Source organism: Temnothorax nylanderi, unplaced genomic scaffold, assembly GCF_030848795.1.
Source record: "Temnothorax nylanderi isolate EJ_2023f unplaced genomic scaffold, tnyl_v1.0 TNYL_tig0020_pilon, whole genome shotgun sequence".
NCBI lineage: Eukaryota > Metazoa > Arthropoda > Insecta > Hymenoptera > Formicidae > Temnothorax > Temnothorax nylanderi.
Genome location: NW_027249082.1, coordinates 1,913,196 through 1,934,702, shown reverse-complemented (window position 1 = coordinate 1,934,702; position 21,507 = coordinate 1,913,196). Strand labels below are relative to the sequence as shown.

The 21,507-nt window shown below is 41.5% G+C and overlaps 1 protein-coding gene across 1 annotated transcript in view; it reads left to right on the top strand.

Moving 5' to 3' along the window:
- Sha (shavenoid) overlaps positions 1–21,507 on the top strand; it is a 70,768-nt gene that overhangs the window by 43,103 nt on the left and 6,158 nt on the right. Inside the window, exons 2-9 of the mRNA XM_071700069.1 lie at positions 671–797; positions 1,774–1,944; positions 17,879–17,992; positions 18,302–18,435; positions 19,032–19,182; positions 19,674–20,005; positions 20,800–21,021; positions 21,221–21,323. Of these exons, the coding sequence (XP_071556170.1) occupies positions 686–797; positions 1,774–1,944; positions 17,879–17,992; positions 18,302–18,435; positions 19,032–19,182; positions 19,674–20,005; positions 20,800–21,021; positions 21,221–21,323 (1,339 nt within the window). The 5' untranslated portion in view covers positions 671–685. The remainder of the gene's footprint in view (positions 1–670; positions 798–1,773; positions 1,945–17,878; positions 17,993–18,301; positions 18,436–19,031; positions 19,183–19,673; positions 20,006–20,799; positions 21,022–21,220; positions 21,324–21,507) is intronic.

Sequence of the window (21,507 nt, the reverse complement as noted above, 5' to 3'; positions counted from 1 at the left end):
TATACCGAACCTTTCGGTATACTGCGAGGTCCAGGGTTAGGGTTAATTGCGATTTCATTTAACGTAATCATAACACTCGCCAACCGGTTGTATACTAGTAAATTTAGGATGATTACTTTAATGACTGAATTAGCATCCGTATCTTTTCAATCTTCAGCATCTATCTCGTACGTGGCTGCTTGCACGTCGCTTAAGATACGTGAGCGATCCTACAAAGCAAACATACAAAAAGTCTAGTATATCTACCGCGTGTGTGGAGAGAATTAATTTATTATCATAGCAAAAGTGTGGCTTTTTAAGGGAAATTACGTTGGCTTTACGTGTATCTCTAAATTTATATATATATCTAATAATAATGTACTAATAATATAGTAATGCGTTTCTGATAAATGATGCGCGTATGCTAATATTCCTTTGACAAGCGCATATACAGATGCAATGTTTAACGAAGACCGAGGGACGGGCAAGATGCCATAAATGGATATCTGCCGGAAGTCTCTTGTGTAATGTCGCGGAATTAAGCGGCCGTTAATTCACGGGATTTTCAATGACTTATCGGCCACGCCGAACGAATGCGCTTGTTCGGCGCGGTTAACGAAACGCATAAAACTACCGCTTCTCTCGGATTCCCTTCGATTATTTACGACCTACATCTATTTATGTATTGCAGAATGCTGTGGGGAAAATGCGTTCTCTAGCCCTCGTTCTCACGAGCTTCAACCTCCTGCAAGTCGTCGTTCGCTGTCAGGAATTATCGGTCATCCGGCACGCCGATGGAGATATTTTTACCATCGAAGGTAAGTATGTTCTGTATTAATCGGCACCGTTTCACTAATCTATGAAAAGGGCAATTCGGGACGACGGCCGAAAGAAAGTATTGCGTTGAAAAAATGCTGTAATACAAACATTTCCTCCAAACAGGATTTTCACTCGGGCACATCACGTTTTTCATTTCGAGGCCTAATATCTATTTGCGATTTCTCGCAATGCTTTGTGGTAATGATGACATTATGACGTGTTGCATTTCGGCGGTCTGATTCGAGTAGCACGCCTCGTAAAGCGCGCCTTCGCGATTCGCGCCGGTGATATGGCGCAAATTCCTCTGAGTGATTTTCCGGTACGCGGAAGCAAAATGGTTCGAGAGTGCCGAACAGGACGATTTTGCGCGAAATCGTGACACAACCGCTGCGCGAAATAAAAAAAGACGTTCGTAACGGATTAACCGTGAAATTACGATGTAACGGTTTGACAGCTGTCCGACCTGTCCTTGCTCGGCTGGATTATACGACACGTCCTGAGGATCGGAACACGTGAATTTCAACCGACGGGCTATACGTCGCATCTTCGAGAGCCTCGCGTTACTAAAAGATCCTGATGCGAAACACGTTTGGCACACGAACAAGTTACCGATTCTTGAAGGATTGGTTAATTGACCGTTAATGTACGATGGTGTATTTTAACGCGTGACACGAACACAGTATCAATTAAACGTAGAAGAACAAAAGCTGCAAGTTGAACAAGATAAAGTACGGAAAAGACAGTTGTAAAATCCAATCAATAAATGATAATGTATATCGTAGATAATATCAGATACTTAAAACATGTTGAAATATAAATCGATGTGTATTCGAATGGTTTTATAAATAGATTATATACATTTGGAGGAAATTGTCTCAGCCGAAATCTCGAACTTTATTTTAAATTAACAAACACGGTATAATGTAACTGTACGAACATATATTGCTGAAATAAACTGAAATTTATATGTTACAGGTTCTTGCACGGAAGCCTGTACAGTGCTTAGCAGCGGCACCGCGAGTCCTTACTCTCGGAGTTCCTCGAGCTCGAGCCTGCTTGTGCCAAACAGTTCCTGCACGTGCCAGTGTAACTTCGACTCGCCTATCTTTCGAGAGGATCTTCACATATGCGTCAACGACATCCACGGTAACGTTCCTGCACAATTTCTTTTGTTATGAGTTATGAAGTCGTCTACCGCGCGGAGCGGAGACGTTGCGGCAAGTCACCGCGCGAACGTTTAGTTGCTGGACATTAATGATTTCCGACTGCGCCTTCCGTTACAATCCTCTTGCCAGCTGGTCCAAATCAAGCAGCAAAAACTTCCGCGCGGCGGACGCGGATTTATATGGCTCATTCTCCTGTATTTAGCTCGTCGCTGTGAATCACAGCGGTATTCATCGCCGCGATCAATCTTGAATGCGCTACTCGACGTCACTCGTGTAATTGCGTATGGCTCCGCGGACTGTACCTCTCACGAATTATTCCTGTTCTACCGTTGCGAGAACAGAGAAGCTTCAAGTATTATTATTTGCAATATTTGTGCACCGCGAAACAGTAATGATATTAATTAAAGTTGGGACTTACAATTCAGGGTGTAAGGGAACACGAAATCGTGGTGTAATGAAATATTATCATAAAAATACGGTCAGCATTGCGCGACGGCAGTGGTTCAATCTCTTCTCACTCTGACGAATATATATAATTATCTCGAGCCATAAAAGAAACCGGGGGATGTATGATTACGGCCTCGGCCTGATTGTGCCCTCTTTCCCCGCGATATTAATAATAATACAGCGATATATTATTTATTACACCGTCATTAATTTTCACACAGCCAGTAATCGGAATATCGTCCGCGATAGGTGGTCGCCTTATGGTATCGGTGTAACAGGTGTAGCCTCCCCGGAAGTGTGTCTCTCCCTCCACATACTTATCGACACCGAGCATACCTCTCGGGTACCGTTTTTTAAGCTACCGATCGCGATTGGTCGCCGTGGACAGAGGTGAGGCCACCAAGGAGGCCACGCAAAAATGGCGTATTCAGCTCGGCCAATGCAATTTCGGGGGCTTTAATGTCTACGTACTTGCGTGGCGAACATCACGCGATTAAACTGCCATTCACAAACGGAATTTGAATAATTTCTCTTCCTCTGTACTTTGGCCTCCGCCGTCTCTGCATTCATCTCGCCGCTCGTCGTCGGCGATCGATTTTTCCCCATTTACAAGTCTCTCGAACAGTTTTTGGAAAAATTGACCCAACAATAAGTGAATGCCGCATTTATGAAGAGAATCAGCTTTTACACCATTCAATACTGCGCGAAGGAACGTAATTATACGACGAAAGTGAGGCGAGGGGTAAAGACGCGGATTCGACTCAGCGGGGTACCATCGCGTGCGCTGCCGAGGTTACTGATGAATTGCCGGGTGTGTGTCAGGACTCATTATAATTTACAAGAAGAATCTACTTTTCGGCGGCTTGACTTTTTTGCGGATAAATACGCGGGAATGATTTATTTCGGTAATGATATTGGCGATGTGCGGCGAAGATGTTTCTTCGGGTATAAATGAACAATGTTTCCCCGGAAATTTTGCTCGACAGTCGGAGACCCCCCACTGTCGAATATACTCGTTGATATCTTAAAAAATTGCTATCGACATAGTCAGTCACGAACGTCATTTATCGTGTATGAAATATTAAAGCAATTACATATAATTGCTTTATACATGTATTATATGTAGCAATTACATATAATTGCTACATATATAATACACGGGAAAAAAATAATTTATTAACATCATTGGTTTTGGAAATAATCTTATTAATTCTTATTAATACGTCATGCTCTTGTTTTAATAAAATAAATATTTGTTTCACTAATACTGTTATTGAATTAACAAGATTATTGCCAATTAGATCTAATGCTGTTAATACATCAATTTTTTTCTGTGCATATAATTATAGTAATCACATTGTTTTAGCAGAGTAACAATTTATTACGATAGAGTACTTAGTAGAATAACGCTCGAGACGACTACTAGTTTGTTAATATATTTGAAACGTTCTCCCGGCTCTTCTTCAAATTACATATTGCATACTTCAGTAGATAATCACTTATATCTTTCCTTATGCGTGAACCATAGGCCAGATGAACTAGATAAACCGGACAAGATAGAAATCGTTATCGAAAGGTCGAGTAACGTGTAAGATCGTGCTTGCAAACCACGGCGTGAATAAATGACGTGCCCCTGCCCGTTTCCATAAGTTACCCTCGGTATGTTCTCTTAGCGAATGCACATTGAACAACAGATTCTTATCCAAACGGTAACGAGGTGCTAACCCGCGGCGCATAAATCTCGGAGGGTTTAAAGAATATAAATACCGCTCATCGGGCACGCATATATAGACTTTTGATACCGTTCCAATCTTTAGAACGTCCGGTGCGTGCGAAGCGCGCGCTGTCGTGAAGCCTGACCAGTCTTAGGAAGACTGCAGAAACGTTTTATTTGATCGTATTATTTGACACTACGGTCTTTCTTGTTACGTATGCAAGGACTTAGAATGCGAGATGCGCAAAACTCGCACCGCGTATACCGGAGTCAGCGCGAGTCTCTTCCTCATCTGGCAGTCGAGCGGATTTCTCGGCGCGCGAGCATACTGCTTTCGATCGAACCGCGTCATTGGAAATGATTGCTCCAGCTGTTCGAGTGAACCGTCTGTCCGCCGCGTTTCTAAATCGTCTGCTACGCACGCGGTACGGTACGGTATTAAGCGGCGCGCACTCGGTGCATGTGCTCGGCGACTTGTTTTTATCGCGGGTCGCTTTCCTGCCCGGGTAATCCGTCTTACTTGCCTCCGACAACGATTGGGAGAACTTGAACCTTGAGACTGAATAGCCTAGAAAAAGATAAGCCTGCAGATTTGCAAGCTTCGCGTTATAAATGCGAAATTGTAGATCTAAAGTAGATCTTATCTCACGCTTTATGCGCGGAACGTTTCAATCGTGACTAAAGATGATCGTGGCATAAGTATTGTTAATGTATAATACAAAAATAATGGAGCCGCAAATAATACACTGATTGGCTAAAGCCAATGACACTCTTATTCGTTAATCTTTTAAACATAGGCTATACATAATTCAAAGTATATTAATCAGGATTACGGAATCTTGCCTTTCAAAGACGGCATTGAAAATGAGAGAGTATTTATTCGAACAGTAGCTGATATACGCTTTCAGGAAGCCTTCCTTCGAGCGAATGGAGATCGTACGTCACCGATTCTGATTTATGACTTCTGTGATTCTCAAGTTATACATCTCTCCCTCCCTCTCTCTCTCTCTCTCTCTCTTTCATCCTTTAACTCATCATTTGCTTCTGATATTAATTACCTCGTGTATCTTGTTCTTAATTTCGGAAAGTATATTTGACTGATCTAAAGTGGACTGGCAAATTACACTGCATTACGATGTTTATTGTAATAATCATTCATCAACCTTACAATTAGTCCATCGCTTTGATATACGCGGTATGGACTTAATCGCTTTGGACACGTACAAGGACCTATTCAGGTTATAAATTATCTCTCGTTACGATTATTTATTGACAATCCATTATCATTCATTATTGCTGCATCTGCGGCTCTCTCGGGTGCACCAAAACACCCCAAATTACGTGCCATTGCGAGCGCGCACACCGACTTTTTAACCACTTAACGCGTCGATTTTTTTCTCCGTACCCTGTTATACTCCTCCACGAGACATAACTTATGTCGCACATCATAAGCGCCGCGTAAAATATGTATAACGGCGACGGGAAAGGGAGAGAGAGAGAGAGAGAGAGAGAGAGAGAGAGAGAGAGAGAGAGAGAGAGAGAGAGAGAGAGAGAACGGGCGTATCGAAATTAATGCTGCCAAACTCACGCCGCGCCAGTGATAATAAGTTTCACTCCGGTTCGCCGAAGAGGCAAGCGGCCAATCGATTCTTCCTTTACTTATTGGGCGTGAATCGTAACTCATCGATTATGGAACGATTTACAAGCATTAAGACAAGAGCTATCATGCCCGTGGCAAAAGAGTCCGCAATATTGCACGAGAGCACCGCCGATATAATTTTATATCGGTGAGTCGTAATACACCGGCGAAATTTTTATTTTTCACCCGGGGATTATTTTCGCAACTGAGACACAAATAAGATTGTGAAAAATGGCCTCCCGTTCCCAGATACACGAAAAACGGCACTGTCTATCATTTCGCCACCCCGCTATTATTAATATTAATCTGTTTACCGCTGGCGCGCGATCGGAGCTATCTCCGATCTCTCGTCGGAGCATCGAATTTACGAGCGGCCGAAGATTAAAAACGCTTCGTGGAAGTGGGCAAGTATTTGAGAAAACGCGGAGATGTTTTCTGCGTTGCACGGTTCATAATGAGGTTTCATAATTTTTCGGCTTGCGCAGCACGTCAAAACAGCTTTAATTTAAGATTCTGCGACAATTGGGACAGCAACGGCAGCCGATGCCTTGTATATTTGCACGTGAATATTTCCGTACAAGATATAAAAGGATAAAAAGCGACACGGCAGATTTTACCCTCGTCAAAAAGGTAGCGGATGGCCAAGATATCGTGGATGTAACTCATAAATACGTTTACGGTCTTATTCCATAATTATTCAAGATTACGGTAATTAAATTTTTTCGTGTAACATCAGGCTTCTTGCAATACTTTGGACAAATTGGTAATTATCACAGATCATAAAGATCGCCTCAAGTACCTTTCATTATATTGTTAGATCACTTAGGAATCGACAAGTGGCGCGAATCGGAAATACAGATTTGCGATTTCCCGATGCAGGTTGTGCCTATTAATCATACGCTAAGCTTACACATATTATCGTCCATCTGACGTCGTTTCAAATTGCAAATTAGCTCAATCAGATCAAGCGGTACTCTTTGATTATCTCGAATCAACCGAAGGAATCTCAATCCCAACGTCTCAACCACGCATTGGACGACGAATTAATTTAGATTCTCGGGAATATCGTTTGATAATCTTCATATATTTTTCGCGACATCTCTCTTTATCTTACCATCTTCTCATCGTAAATATGCTAAAATATTTTGCAAAATTGCACGTAAAATTTACTGCAACTTGTACTCGAATCACTTGCGTTTGCAAATAATTAAAAGCAGGAGAATTAAGTAAACAATTTAATTTTATTTTTAAATATGCGGAGAGAAAGTTCGCCGTTAATTAAATTAATTAGAACGAGAGTTATTAAAGTTTAAAGCTATACGAGGACTAATCATCCTGTATAACACAAAATTAATTGAGGCGATGGCTTCTCTGTACCATCCCAATTTCTTAATTTATTAGTCATTTGTCGTAGCATGTGGCGGCCGATAACGAATCTACAGAGATTCATCTAAGTCGTTAATACGACAGATCGCCCTTGTATCCGCGAAACGTCATCTTTTTGCACGAGAGGCGAGATTACGGTAATCGAGTATGAAATCGTCTATCCCGCGCGGGTGTGCTGCTGCCGGCGTGGAATCCGCGCGACCTCGGCGGTAACCTTGCACCAGCGCTCGTCATCAATCTTTAATTTCCACACCTGCAGCAGACAGATCACCGCGCGTGCGAGTCGAGCTTCGTATGCGTGACTCTGTGTAGACGACGAGGGAGTCTGTGTGCGAGTAGATTCCCGAGACCCTGACCCAGGTAAGAAACGGAGATCCTCGTCTGTAATAACACACCTGGAGACATCAGTGAAAGAAGTCCATATGTTGGCTCGGCTATCCCGTAGATTAGGCTCTAAACATCACGTGCGCATAACGCGGTGCTAAGGCGCCATTGTTAATACGTTTCCCTCTCGCGTGTTAATATCCCCAACATTATGGTATTATATCCAGCGTGAGTCAAAGGATATTGCGCACTTTGATTTTCATCCCTCTCATACGGAGGGAAGTCTCGGGATAGAAAGAGACTCGACTATATCTAAACATTTATTACGTGTTTTATGCGGTATTTGAATGATAACTTGATGTCGAAATAATATCTACGTTTAGCATGCATTTAGAAGCGCCTTGACAATATGCCTTAACAACCTGACAGCTTAATTTGTTGCCGGTTGAATGGAGCGAGCGCCACGGCGCAGAAAGAACGTGTTCGTGAATAGTGGTGTCTATCGCCGCCTTTTGAATCGAATCAATGAAATTGAAAATAGGTATCGTGCACCGTAATCAGGAAGCGGACTGTTGGTCATCCATTCGCTCAGTGAATAATAGTAGAACGCGGGACCCGTGATTTCTACGGTCGACGAGAGCCACGCTGCACCTGGCTGTGTTTATTAAGGCGACGAGCCCTATCTTGTTCGATCGTGCGTTACGATGTTCAGAATGCTCAATGGACGTTCCATTGCGATCAGTACTTATCTCCGCTATCAATATTTATCTTCCTCGATGCTAGTAATTATTTTGTTTCCTCTTCGGCAAATTAACCGTTTCTAATGTAAACCTCTAAAGTGTGTAAGCTTTCGCAATTGCTACTGAGTCTTTATTGCTTCGTTATGCGCCACGTGTGTTGTATTAACATAATTTCGATTCTCTTACAGTTGAAACGTTCGTTAATGAAACAAGAATATTTCTAGCGCGAAATCTCGCGTTATACCAACAGCCTCCGTTTTTTCCCTCCGATAATTACCGCACGCGAGCATGAATTTCTCTTCTTCACCTCCATTAGCATGTTGTGTTTCACTCCCTGCATAAACAGATCGTTCATCTTCGACGCTGAGAAACAGAGACCAGAGACCTATCTATTATTAGAGTAAGCAAATCGTGAAAGTCTGACTGTGTGATTTCGTACACGTTTTGGGTCTGCTACTTAAGTTTCTTAATATATCCGATCGAAAACACAAATGGACGGGATTCGGGTGAGCGAAGAAGAAATATCTTTTGCCAAACAAGAAACGACTGCCACGTAAATAGGAAAAAAGGCAATCGAATCTTTTCTGCTCGACTAATGATCGTTTCAGCTTTCGCTTTGCCACACGCACGTCTCTTCGTATTTTCTCTGGACATTGGATGCAGCACGTGAGATGCATCGCCAGCCCTAATTTGCTCCACGCGTCGCTCAACCCTCGTCGACTCACCGAGAGAAGTCGCACGACGTCTCTCCACAAAGTCTTCGAACCGAGATCGCTGCTGTGCGCAAACATCGCGTTTCAAAAATGAAAGGTATTCCGCTGCGGAATCGTCCACTTTAGGTCCCCTAATTGCGGGTAACGCTCACTGACACATTACGTTCTTCGCAAAGTGATGCTGTAGCCATTAACCGCGTCGCGAGTCGATCGTTCAGCGGGCTGAAATCCTGCACGCAACGCGGTCCGAGTTCTCTCAACGCGCAGGAGAAGTTCCTTGACTCCGCGCATTTTCTTATTATGGGGATTTCTCGCCACCGCGTCTCGACTTCGTAGATAATTATAATTTTGTCGGACGATGCGAAAAAATTGCGCTGGACGAGTAATAGGTCTCTCTGTTGTGCTGTCTCTGACACGCTGATCTTTCCTTACAGTGACTTTGCAAAGACTCCCTGCTCGTGACGCGCCTTGTAACATTCATTTGGTGAACCTCGCGTTACCGCGTTAAATTGCACATCATAAAAATATACCTCGAGCCGCTTTACGGCCCGTCCTACCTTGATATCTATACATTTCGCGAATTTGTCATGCTTGCATATAAAACGCATATAAATTCTCCTTCAGGGGAATATAAAATCCGTAACGGGATTTGCGATGCATTAGAAAGATGCCAGCAGTTAAAGAATATATCGCACATCGATGTTTATATTTTGCAATTAATCAATTAAATGAACATAAATTAAGAGTAAAATTTTCGCGAGACTTTTAATTACGTGATATTCTATATATAATTGCAAGCACAACGCTTGCAACGTTGTCGTACTCTTCAATAGTTGTAGACTCACGATCTTTTAACTTCGGTTTATCTTCGGTTTTACCATCGAGGTTTCAGCAGCTAGGTATATCGCTCGCTCACCGCTATTCCTCGTGTGTGTGCCCATGAACCCTAGGGTTCATCTGCAAAGGTCACGCGAAGATTCCACCTCGTGGCTCGTACACCTCGGAAGCGTTCTTTCTCGCTCGGAAATCACTCCAGTAATGATGCAATCGTGCGAGAGTACGTGTTCCTCTGTTATACGTGCGAAACTTAATTTCCAGCAATGTACTCCTTGCACTACTTGCGTTTTGTTTGGCACCTGAGATTTTCACTATCGCTTCGCGCGCGTTTCGATGTAAACTTGCTGAAGAAATCGTAACCTTTAACAGTAATTCTAATTTCTAACATATTAATTAAATTGCATCGCGATATTTAATTGTAATACTGCACCGGGCAAAATTTAGAAAGTAATACTTATAAGACAGAGAACGGACAATTACATATTTGAGATCCCCAAGTAAAGATTCCTGAGTTCCTCTAGGGGATAAAAATTCTTTGATCCATGTTAGACCAAATAAAATTAATAGGATTTGAAATGCTTGATCTATTAAACATTATTAATTTGTGAAATATTATTTAAATATATAGTGTTATGTTCAAATGTATTCAAATGATATGGTATAAGTATACAAGGAACTAAGCATTTAAAAGAAATTAAATTACAGGAAGTTAATTTAAATAATTGTAAATTTTTTTATATGAATGTTTATTTCTCAAAATTAAACTTTCATCCAATTGCTAATACAATACGCTAAATAATTTTATACTTTATTTATTTATTTATTTATGCTATATAGCATTTTTGATGGCAAACGCACATCGTTGATTTCGTGAATAAAAAATCTGGTCCGTAGGATACTTATCGGATTTCTTTAGACCTTCTACAACGTAATATTGAACGATTTTTACAAGATTATTAACTCAAGTACTTATTCAATATGTATAATTATACATATTTATATATATTATAGATTAATATCGACGATTACGCAAATATCCGAATGACTTTATTAACCATCGTTAAGCTGGAAATTAATTAATTTCAAAAATTGAGGACAAAAATATATTTGCAAGTAATAAATTGGATTATTGATATGATTCTAACAGGACTAAAACCGAGTTAATTACCATTTCATCAAATTGCACAATCTGGACTCCTTTCAGCCTCGCATGCGATCAAGTCAATTACTGCAAGATCGCAAATTATATTAGTTTTAGCGTTTTAGTCAGCCATCCGATTTCCATGTTTCAACGCACGCGGTACGCGAAAGAAATATTCGACATAACGGAAGCAATATTGCAATATATGTATAATCGAAATAAAAGATATCGAACGTGCGCGCCTTCGCTCGTCCGGCATCGCTCGTAAATTATCGTCTTGGTCCGTGCCGAGGTGGAGATCATCTCGGCAGATGGTCGGTATATCACGCTGGACCACAGCCATTGATGACTGCGACGACGACTATAACGACATCGGCGACTGTGTCGATCAAGAAGCGAGCGCATTTGCGCCCAATGAATATTAATCGCGCGATATAAACTGTCACCAGCATTGCAATTAGCGCCGATAATGACAGCGATTGGTCGCGGTGCGACGTCCGGTGTCACGACGAGTGCCAGCGAAGATGGATCCCCCTGGGTTCCGATGCGCATCGTGGGGGGACTTTAAATCATCGGGATGCTAATGCAACATGAAAATAGCTATCTTAAAACGACAGGGCCGATGACTGTGCGATGTGCGAGTCGTATTGACTCCGAAGATGGATCGCGCAGCGGTGCACAGCGGATCGGAGACCAGATCTCGGAGATTACGAGTTTTTGTCGCAATACGGGAATGGTATTGATTTCAGGAAAAGTACCGTCATTAATTCGTCCGTTCGATGATACGAGCTATTACTCATGCCGCGTGTATTAGTTGCTCTATTGAATAATACATTTTTAATCGACATAAGAAATTGAGCAATTGTGTGAATAACGGTTTATGTGATTTTTTTTCGTAGGGGAAATGAAATGTATGTGTGTACAAATCGTTTGACTGTTGCAAATAGGTAGTGCGAGAATAAGAATAAGCGCGTCGAGAAGCAATTACGATAAATAAATGAGGATGTGAAATGGAATTTCAGCTTTGAGGCTAATGGTCACTGGAATTCTCGTTCTCAGGCTGTTGGGGCAACGAATGCGCGAGCAAACGTCGCTGTAAAACATCTATCCTTGTAACGCACACACCATGAAGACAACTTGCATTACATTTAGTTTTTATCCTACCAGAATGAATAAGGATGACTTCAGATTGTTTCGGAGACACCGCGATGTCTCGGATTCGGTCTGATTCACTGTAAGAAAAAGTTGTTGCACTGCACATAATTATCTCCCTATCTTATTCTTAACGACATTAATATATTATTGAAATTAAAATAGAACAGTAGGAGAGGAAGAGAGAAGAAGATATAAAGTCGTCGGACCTGTATCTTTATGTTTCTAATGATTAACGATTTGGGTTTTAATGGGACACACGACTTTTATGCAATTAATGAACATGGAAAGAGATTAATAATATTAAGATTTGTGTGTATACACGGCACCGTAAATTCCGTGCGACTGATGTTCATGGGAACACGAGAGAACATCGTTTTACCTAATGACTCGATGTCACCGCGTATGCATTAAAATCCGTTTTCGTCTTCCCGTACCCACCAGAACGAGGTGCGCCACAGTTTTCGCGCGACCGGTAATGCAAGTAACACTCCTCCGCGGCGCGGCGTCTGGAAAAATCGCGATAATTGATGGGGGGTCGTTATGGAAAACCAAGGTTCGCAAGATAGGTGCACCCCTCGGTGAGCCTTTCCCAAGCTGTTGACTTGACTAATGTGCGCGCACGCCTGAATGCGACGGTCCAGAAAGATATACCTTGACGCCATAATCCGTGAGGCGAGGCACTATTAACACACTTGACTATCGCGTCGTGGCGATGTTTCTTCGACGTTGCGATAACAAACGGGTTAGAAGAAATCGAACGGTCAGTTTCTTCTTCGTCGAGTTATTCACGTTTTGAGGGTTGTTGATCGAAATGTTTCTGGGTGTCTCAAGCGAAGTCAATAGGATATTCACTCTAGACTTTCTACTCTGGAAGATTTTTACGAGTTAAGATAATCTCTAGCCACTACGACGCGCTTTATGAAATGCATGTCGCAGCGCTCTTGCCACCTTTTTAGAGAATTACACGTTCCCGCGCGTTCTGTAGTACCTAGGTACCTAGGTACAGAATCGATAGAATCAAGGTGGAAGACACCACGTTGGCCTCTTCGGGGCCAAGCGGTCGTGTCAAGCGTACGGCTCTTGTACGGCTCTTTCCAAGGCCACGCGCGAGCCTGTTTTGCAACCAATAAATAAGCGATTCCCGAGGATAACTCGTGCCACCAATGGCAGAAGAACGAGAAAGCAAGCGTGGCATTTGCATCGGTGCGCCACGGCGATAGAAGAAGTACCGCAAGAAACAATGTGCAGCGGTGCTGATTTCCCTCCGAAGAGAAAGGCAGATGGTCTCGTGGTACACGATCCGGCTTCTGCTTCAAATCCATTAGGCGTGTTTGCGAAAGGATGCTTTTTACTCTGTTGATCTGATTGTAGAATACAAAAACTTTCGTTTTTATCTATTGTATTTATTCTTCATCGTAGGTTTGTGTCAGAATTACCGAAAGATAAAATGTAAAATTTATTTAGAAAAATTCCAAGTCCCAAATTTTAATGTACGTAACATTCTTAATAAGGGAAAATTTTGGAAATTCTTATGTTCGAAAGAAGTATTTTGTCATTATTATTATTTATTAGATACTCGAGCATTTTTTCTATATATTTAGATAAGAATTTTATTTGATATCTTCGCGGATGACAGTTTCCACTTTTTTTTTTTCAACGAGAGGCGGCAAAGATTTTTTCCTACAACTCAGACTTCGTCGAGTGACATTTCAATATTAATTTCACGACCAATCAAACGAATGACACTGCAATCTTCTCTCGTGTGTCAATCTCAGCGACAGGTGTCAAGGCCAGTCGCGCGATATGCCGCCGCGCCGCGCCGGTAGCCGGAAGTTGCGCCTTCGACTGGTGCCTGCCGCTGCAACGGATGTTGAATGATAATGATTTGATGTAGTTACGTAGTTAGGATTCTTTCGTGACGCGTAATGCGTCAGAAGCCGGGATACGTCAGAGATGTTCGCAAATTGAAAACGCGATGCCCATCGCGAATCTCTGCCCATTCTTGTCTATTCACGCGGATCGACAATGTTCGGCGCGGAGATTACCGTCGCCGCTTCTTTCGTCAGAGTACCATCAAATCGATCCGGCGGAAGTTAATTCACGTCTACGATGGTGAAGTCGCGCGACCATCGCGGTGAAAATTGGCTGAACTCGAGACACAACCCGTCGGAACGCGTCAAGATTTCAACAAACCTTAAAGCTTTAAAAAATTGATCGGTCCGCTTATAATTTCTCGGCGTTTCAATCATGCGTGTTTTTGCGCTGCGACTGCTGTCATCGATATAATCGATGATGTTATGCACGTGCGTATAGTGCGCCACGTTTAGCTTCGCAATCATCATCGCAGTAGGAAGCGCCCAGCTCGTTGGACGCTAAGCAAGTACTTGTTAAACTAATTTGCTGATTATCGCGGCGTGTCATCGAAGAAACGCCGTGATGAAATCTACCTCGCGATAGATGACATTTACACAGTTCCCTAACCAGGCATTACGTACTTCCATGATTTCAGGGACTATAATTACGGTTGACGTAAAATAATTTGTATGCTATACGATCCTCGTTTTAAATGAAGTTCGAAATAATAACTTTGAAACATAAATACGCAAGCTTTCAATACAAATTAGTAAGAAATAACAGATTATTTTTGCAGATACGTATACATTTGAGACACAATTTTGTAGAGACAAAAAAAGAGACATTCATTGATTTCAGATATTAAATAATAGATTTGTTATAATTTATATATATATTTACGAGCACAGGTGTGCGCTTGGGGCAAAAGTGCGGCATACAAAATACAAATTCACGTAATCGCAGTTAATTAATTCGCCAGACGTATATACGGCGGTCCGTAATCAGTTATTTAAATACCGGTAGAGAAACACGCGATCGTCGCAAAAATACGAGGAAATACGCCGTAGTGCGCAGGAGGTGCGTACCTAACTGCAAGCAATCAGGCTTATCGAAGTCCCGCGCGACCGTAAGCCGGCAATAGCTTTCGAGCGAGATGACACTATCTATCACCTGGCTCATAGAGAACCGGACGCCGCTTCTAGTTTCGTGGATTCATCGTCGTCGTCATCGTCGTCGTCTTACGCGGGTCAGAGTTCAATCGCGGCCGGGACTGTCGCTGATTCTTGCTTCGCCGGGGTGAGCTCGGCGATCGTTAATCAGCCGGTCGTTATCCAACGCTGAATCGCGCGCAGATCCCAGATCCCGTAGCCGGGATGCCAACGGGAGTAAGTAAGCCGATCCTCGTACGTAAATCGAGAATCGAGCGGGCGACCGCTCGACGGCGTTAATTATTATCGCCGGCTATAATAGATAAATGTAAATCGGCCCGGACATTGTTTCTTACGGTTCAAGTTCGGTCCGAGAGACTGGTACATTTTTCCTCGCTGCATTCGCGTTTTTCAAGGGAGTCGCCGAAGAGGTAATTTGACGAATAATCGTCCAAGATCGTCCACCTCGAAAATTTAAGAATGGACAAGTTGTCATAAATCGCCAATAACTCCTTAAAAACGCAAATTATTTTTTCAAAAATATTTATCTAATAGTCTGAGAAACAGTTTTATTTATATATGTTACATGAATTATATGTACATATTGTACATGAATGTCGTTCATTTCAATGATTATATTATTCAAGTGTATAAAAGAATTTAAAATTAGATATGAAAATTTTGTGCAAATTAAAAGAAATCGGTTTAATTTCGCGAATCTATAGACAAGCTATATAAGATCTAAAGAAAGCACATATTCTGTATGTATCCTCAAAGAGGAAAGTTCGCAGGGCGCATCTCTTCGTAAAATAAGTACTTCCGTTATTATGACGCCGACTGCGGTCGCATAGAACGAAAAGATACTACCGTTCGAATATCGAGTTTCGTGCATCATCATCTGCAGGAATCTCGCGGGCGTCCTGATGCATTATTTATAAACGATCGACGGCCATTGCGGGGTAACTTTAGTACGGAGAATGTAAATTCGCGACGTCCAAACGGACTCCTTCGACGACGTTCAAACAGGTTCTGCGCATCGCTGCGCCACGCTGTAATTAAATCCAATAGACCCTACCGCCGATTTATTGCGCTCTTTATCCAATAATGTACAGCACAAATTAGAAATTGCAAGCGTACACCTTGCGCCGAGCGTTACGCGCCGCGCAAAATTGGAGGGTATGGAATTTTGTATTCGGCCCGTTCGGGGAGCATCAGTACCGAAAATTAATTCGAAGAAGGCGTTTGCATAATCAAATATGCAGTTAACGAAATTTAAGGACTCCATACGCTTCCAGACCGATATAAATACTTCTCGGTTAACATCTCCCTTACTTGAAGCCGCGTGTTTAATCCACGGTCTCGAAGAAAAAGTATACTGCGTACAGCACATGTATTTTTAATAAATGTTGCATAAATATTGCATAAAAATTTTCTTATTACACGCATATTTTAATCATTACATAAATTACGTATATTGATTATTGATATGTTAACATTATAAGGCCCGGTACTCATTCTTCGTCTCTTTCTAAGGGGACAGTTAGAAAGAGACGAAGAGTAAGTTAAGCTAAGGTTAAATATTATGCGACGTTGGTGCAACCGGTCCTTAAACAAATAAAAAATATTTTTCTCTCCTTTTTTTCTCTTCAAATATAATATAATAACGGGTAACTCAATTTGGCGATCAGTTTAATTACTTATCGATTCTTCACACTGTTACAAAGTATCAAACAACTAAAACACTTATTGTAACAAAGAAAGAGAATCAAGCTTTTGTCTTTAACAAATTTTTAATTACTTACATTAAATAATTGCCATTTTGACAATAAATGTTAATCGTCACGCAGTTATTGTCAAAAATCTCAAATAACATTGTTCAGGAATGTGAACGTTAATATTTAATTATTTTTTGTAAAGCGTTGCAAAAGAATAACAAATATCTTTTCTTTATCAACTTAAAAATTATATGTTACATTACATTCGAGACGCGTTCATGTCGTGCAACTGCCGCTTCAAAACTACGGTAATAAGCCTGTCATATGATTATATGTACACTTTTCTCAGAGACACCTCGTTATGCTTCCGAACCATGGTTTTTTTCTTAAAAAAAAAAAAAAAAAGAGAAATTGTCCGATTTTGCAGAGCACTCCTCATGGAGTTCGTATTCGTGCAGGCTCGCCGCGTTTCCCAGAGGTTCGCAAGATTTTCGATGTAAGCCGGATCCTCGTAATTTATTCAAATGTGGGCAAAACAGCGGGGCTGGCCGAGGGCGATATTTTGCTCGAAATTACAAGCTGTCTTGCGCATTCGAAATTGTTGGGTAAAATGGACGTGTGATTGCACGGAAAAAACTAGTCGCCGTCGCCAAAGACACCTCAATTCTGAGTGTTTTCCTGAAAAACGCTCATTTGTAGAGTTTACGGTTCCCGTAGCTTCTTTTTTTATATTGTATATAATATATGAAATTATATATTATATAATCCACGATTATTTCTCTGTATCAAAGTAGCTCGACGTGTTGATTAGAAATTATTTTATTAATTTTATCAATAGCTTTATCAATGAAAAATTATGTTTGATATAATCCGGTGATATAAAATATCTAATAAATTCTTTTAATATATTGATCAACTCATTTGCATCTTCTTTCATCGAATAAATTAATTTACATGTTAAATATTCATACATCGTCCACATATTTATGCAATAATCAATTTTGATGATCAGTGTAATGAGTGTTATACATAAACGTCTGTTATAATTTGCACAGGTATTTTTTTAAACCGAGTTTAATGTACGATAATTTTTATGTTCAGAGTGCAACGTTGCTGGATTTGTCAACAGCAACGGCCACGTGGAGAAAGTACCGTATGTCTTCTTACCACAGCAAGGGCAGATAATATATCCGCACGCGGAGATTCGTTTCGAAGGTAAGTTCGCAGCGCGTCGAATAAAAATTAATAATGAAGATGACACTTATTTTCGTTACGTTAAGAATGGACTGACATTTTCGCACGAAGCAAAACAATCTATATTAGCAAGAAAGATGAATCGATCGCGATTGCTTTTTCTCAGGATAAAGAAATAGTATGCGGTGAATTTACCGCTCAGCCTTCATAAAAATTCACCCGGCGCCTCTCCAACAAAATTCCCATCGGCGTTTATTCCGCTCATTATCTCCTGCCTCGTTTCTTTTGCACGATCGCTTAACACGGACATAAATTACCTTCCGAAACTAGGTGTGACCACTCCTGTATGCGGGATCGCCGGTGCCCAGCAATTGGGAAGGACGGGATGGTCCGAGTTGAGGAACCTCTCCAACGCCGAGCCGCCCTTCAGACTGTTCCGAGACGAGGGCAGAACGTTCCTTCAGGTTTGTGTGTGAGAGAGAGAGAGAGAGAGAGAGAGAGAGAGAGGGAGAGAGAGAGAGAAAAGTACCATGTCTCTCTGTCATTACGCGAGTATAAGATCGCAATTAGCGTAAGTAGCAGCGGGCCGAATTGATCGGGAGAAATATTTACGCACCGCCGATTTGCCGCGAAAATTGCATGTTCATTCGATCATATTACCTTTGCTCGAGAGATACAAAAACGAACCTCTGAAGCCGCAACTTTGTAGTTAAACGACACCGACGATGCTCTCGATTACCGTAATTAACACGCGCGGCGATGCCAAGGTAAACGAGGAAACACTTTTCTTGCATTATCGAACCGATATATAAATGCTAAATTGATCCAATTGCCATTTGCTTGTTTATCTCTATATTTTACCAATAATCAGCCCGTGAGACGGTGGCGTTTGATGTAATTGTTATTTATTGTTTGCTCTTTCTATGTTAAAGGCAAATGTTTCGTATTTTAGTAAATATATAACAGAGTTTGTCATATTGCAATTTATTACAATATTGCATGATCAATTATCTCATCAATCAATCGATCGATCATTTCATCAATCAGTCAATCATTCCAGTGGATCGGCGAAGCTGGACTGAAAGACGCAGCGGAAGGACGAGTCGTGACAGCTAAGCTTGTCTGTAGAGACGCATCACCGAAGTCAACATTCTCTGGGGTTTTTACACCTTGCGTAGCCTTCAGAGTGGCCGGTTCGTCATCAAAAAACAGTACGTACGATAAGAAAGAGATTACCATCTTATATATATCTTTAAAAAATTTTACAAACCTTTATAATTTTTAATTTATGAAACACTACGAACGTGCATAACATTTCATAAATGTTTCGCTTCACCAATTTACAATTCAGAATTTAAAACTAGAATATATATTATATATAAAAATATATAGATTAATCAAATATATAAAATATATCTATTGAAATGCGAGAATAATAATATATTTAAAAAAAATAAAAAAAAAGAACTTGCCTTTTAGAATATATTTATTGCAAAATTAGATTAATTTTATTATTTATTACGTGTGTTACTTTTATTTCAACGAAATTTAATTTAATTAGGATGCTGATTTAATTTTACATAATGTGAATATGTGGAAATAGTAGGATTATCTACTAATGAGAACGTTCCAAAGAATGAGTAACAGGCATCATAAAGAGATATACGATTCGTTAAACATATATATTTCTTTCTCGCAATAGGCGTACGAGAAGTAATGTTCTCGTCGACGTCCCAGGTGTCGCAAGGATTATCAGCTACGGAATACACCGCCATCGGTCTCTCCTCTGTAATATTAGCCCTCATATACGTGGCCAGCGTATCGTTATATTTGCACAGCAGAAGGGCGAAGAGAAAATCCATCGAGGAAGCGAACATCACTCTCGACGGCGGTCGAGACGGCGGCGGATTGGTGAAGAGTAATCCGTTGTTGGCCGCTTCGAGACACTTCGAGAGCGACACTAATAGCGGACTCACCGAGAGCGATTTAGGCGAGGATCTTCCCGCGAGCGATAACGAGCAAGGCTTCGAAAATGTAAGTGTAGTATGAACTGTTACTTTTCAATCGATTGTTCAATTTTCCAGCAAACCGTCCTCTAAATTCAATTGAATAATTTTATCTAAGAGTTACTTCGCGCGCATCATACATACATAAATAGATTTATTCCTGGACGATTACGAGAAATTTTGATTTGTCAGAAGCAGATTGTAGATATATTTGTTCTGTCGCGTAATTAGACGAGTTTTACATCATACCGAGGATGTTACGTAATTATTCAAATGCAAGGCGCCACGCAATGGAATTGCCCGGTTATCTCTTCGCGCGATTCGCGAGATCTCTAGTGCGGAAAGCTATTCGTCTCTCTCTCCCGGGACCACCGCTCGCGTTTAATAATGCATCCAATTAGCGCATTGGTTTTGCGCTCCGTTAGTCCGTACCATTATAAGTAGGTGAGGTGCATCCCACTTTTACCCCGTACACCGGTTGTTAGAATACCACGCACTGCGATTTCAGCGCGTTCTGCGAACTGCTTCCAGTCTCCACGTAGCGCAATTCTTTTCTTTGCTGAAACCAGCGCGAGCGTAAGTCGCGTCGCTGCCAGAAGAAGTCAGGCCTTTGTACGATCTAGTCTCGTGCCAAAGAATCTCAGTGATAATATCGTTAATTAATAAATATTGATTAGAACCAGTAAGATTAAAGGGTCCAGCGCAAGGAAGAAGGTAATTCGTTTATAATTCGTAATATCCGGTTCGGATGTGCAACTTTGCGAATTATGGAATAATCTCGCTCTCGAGTCTGCCGGTCAACGATGTCGCACGTTTCTTCAGCAGGTAACGTCCGCGATCGTTCATCCGCACTGCGTATATCTGGAGCAATCGGAAGGGCCCTTCCCCGCGGGTTCTATACTGGGCGAGAGACTACCGGAAGAGGATGTACGGGTCGTGGAGACGGCTGACAATCCGCATCAGCAAGATGTACCGGTTCTTCCAGGTACTCAACGAAGGAAATTGTACTTCAATCCCGCGTACTTCGATCGACAGCTATTGCTGGTAAGTTGTTTAACGGGGCGGCGGAGGAGGGAGGGGAAAAATGTTGCTTATTTCCCATTCGCGCTAGTCATCCGCGAACGTTTTCGAAGTCTGGAATGCTTTTAATGGACGTACCCTCGACGTCTGTTCGATTCGTCTACCGTTCTTACACACTCGACCAGCGACAAGATAATTTGAAAACAGCCCGGCGTTTTCCTAGGCCCCACCTCCGGCTGCCATCGAGTTCCTGCTCAAAATCCGAGAAGTCATCTCCATCGCCAAGCACAAGATGGCCGCGAAGAGATTTGTTCCTACCCTCATCGGTAAGTGCGTCGGTATTCTTCGTCAGAAGAGAGATTATTATCAATTCCTCGAAATAAATAATGAGACAGAATGAACTTCACGAAGCAAATAATACGAGAAAGAGATATAATGTTTTTTTGTAATTTAAAAGGCGTGGGATATGAAGTAATCAAATCAATATTTCTTCTCGTTCATGCGAGGAAT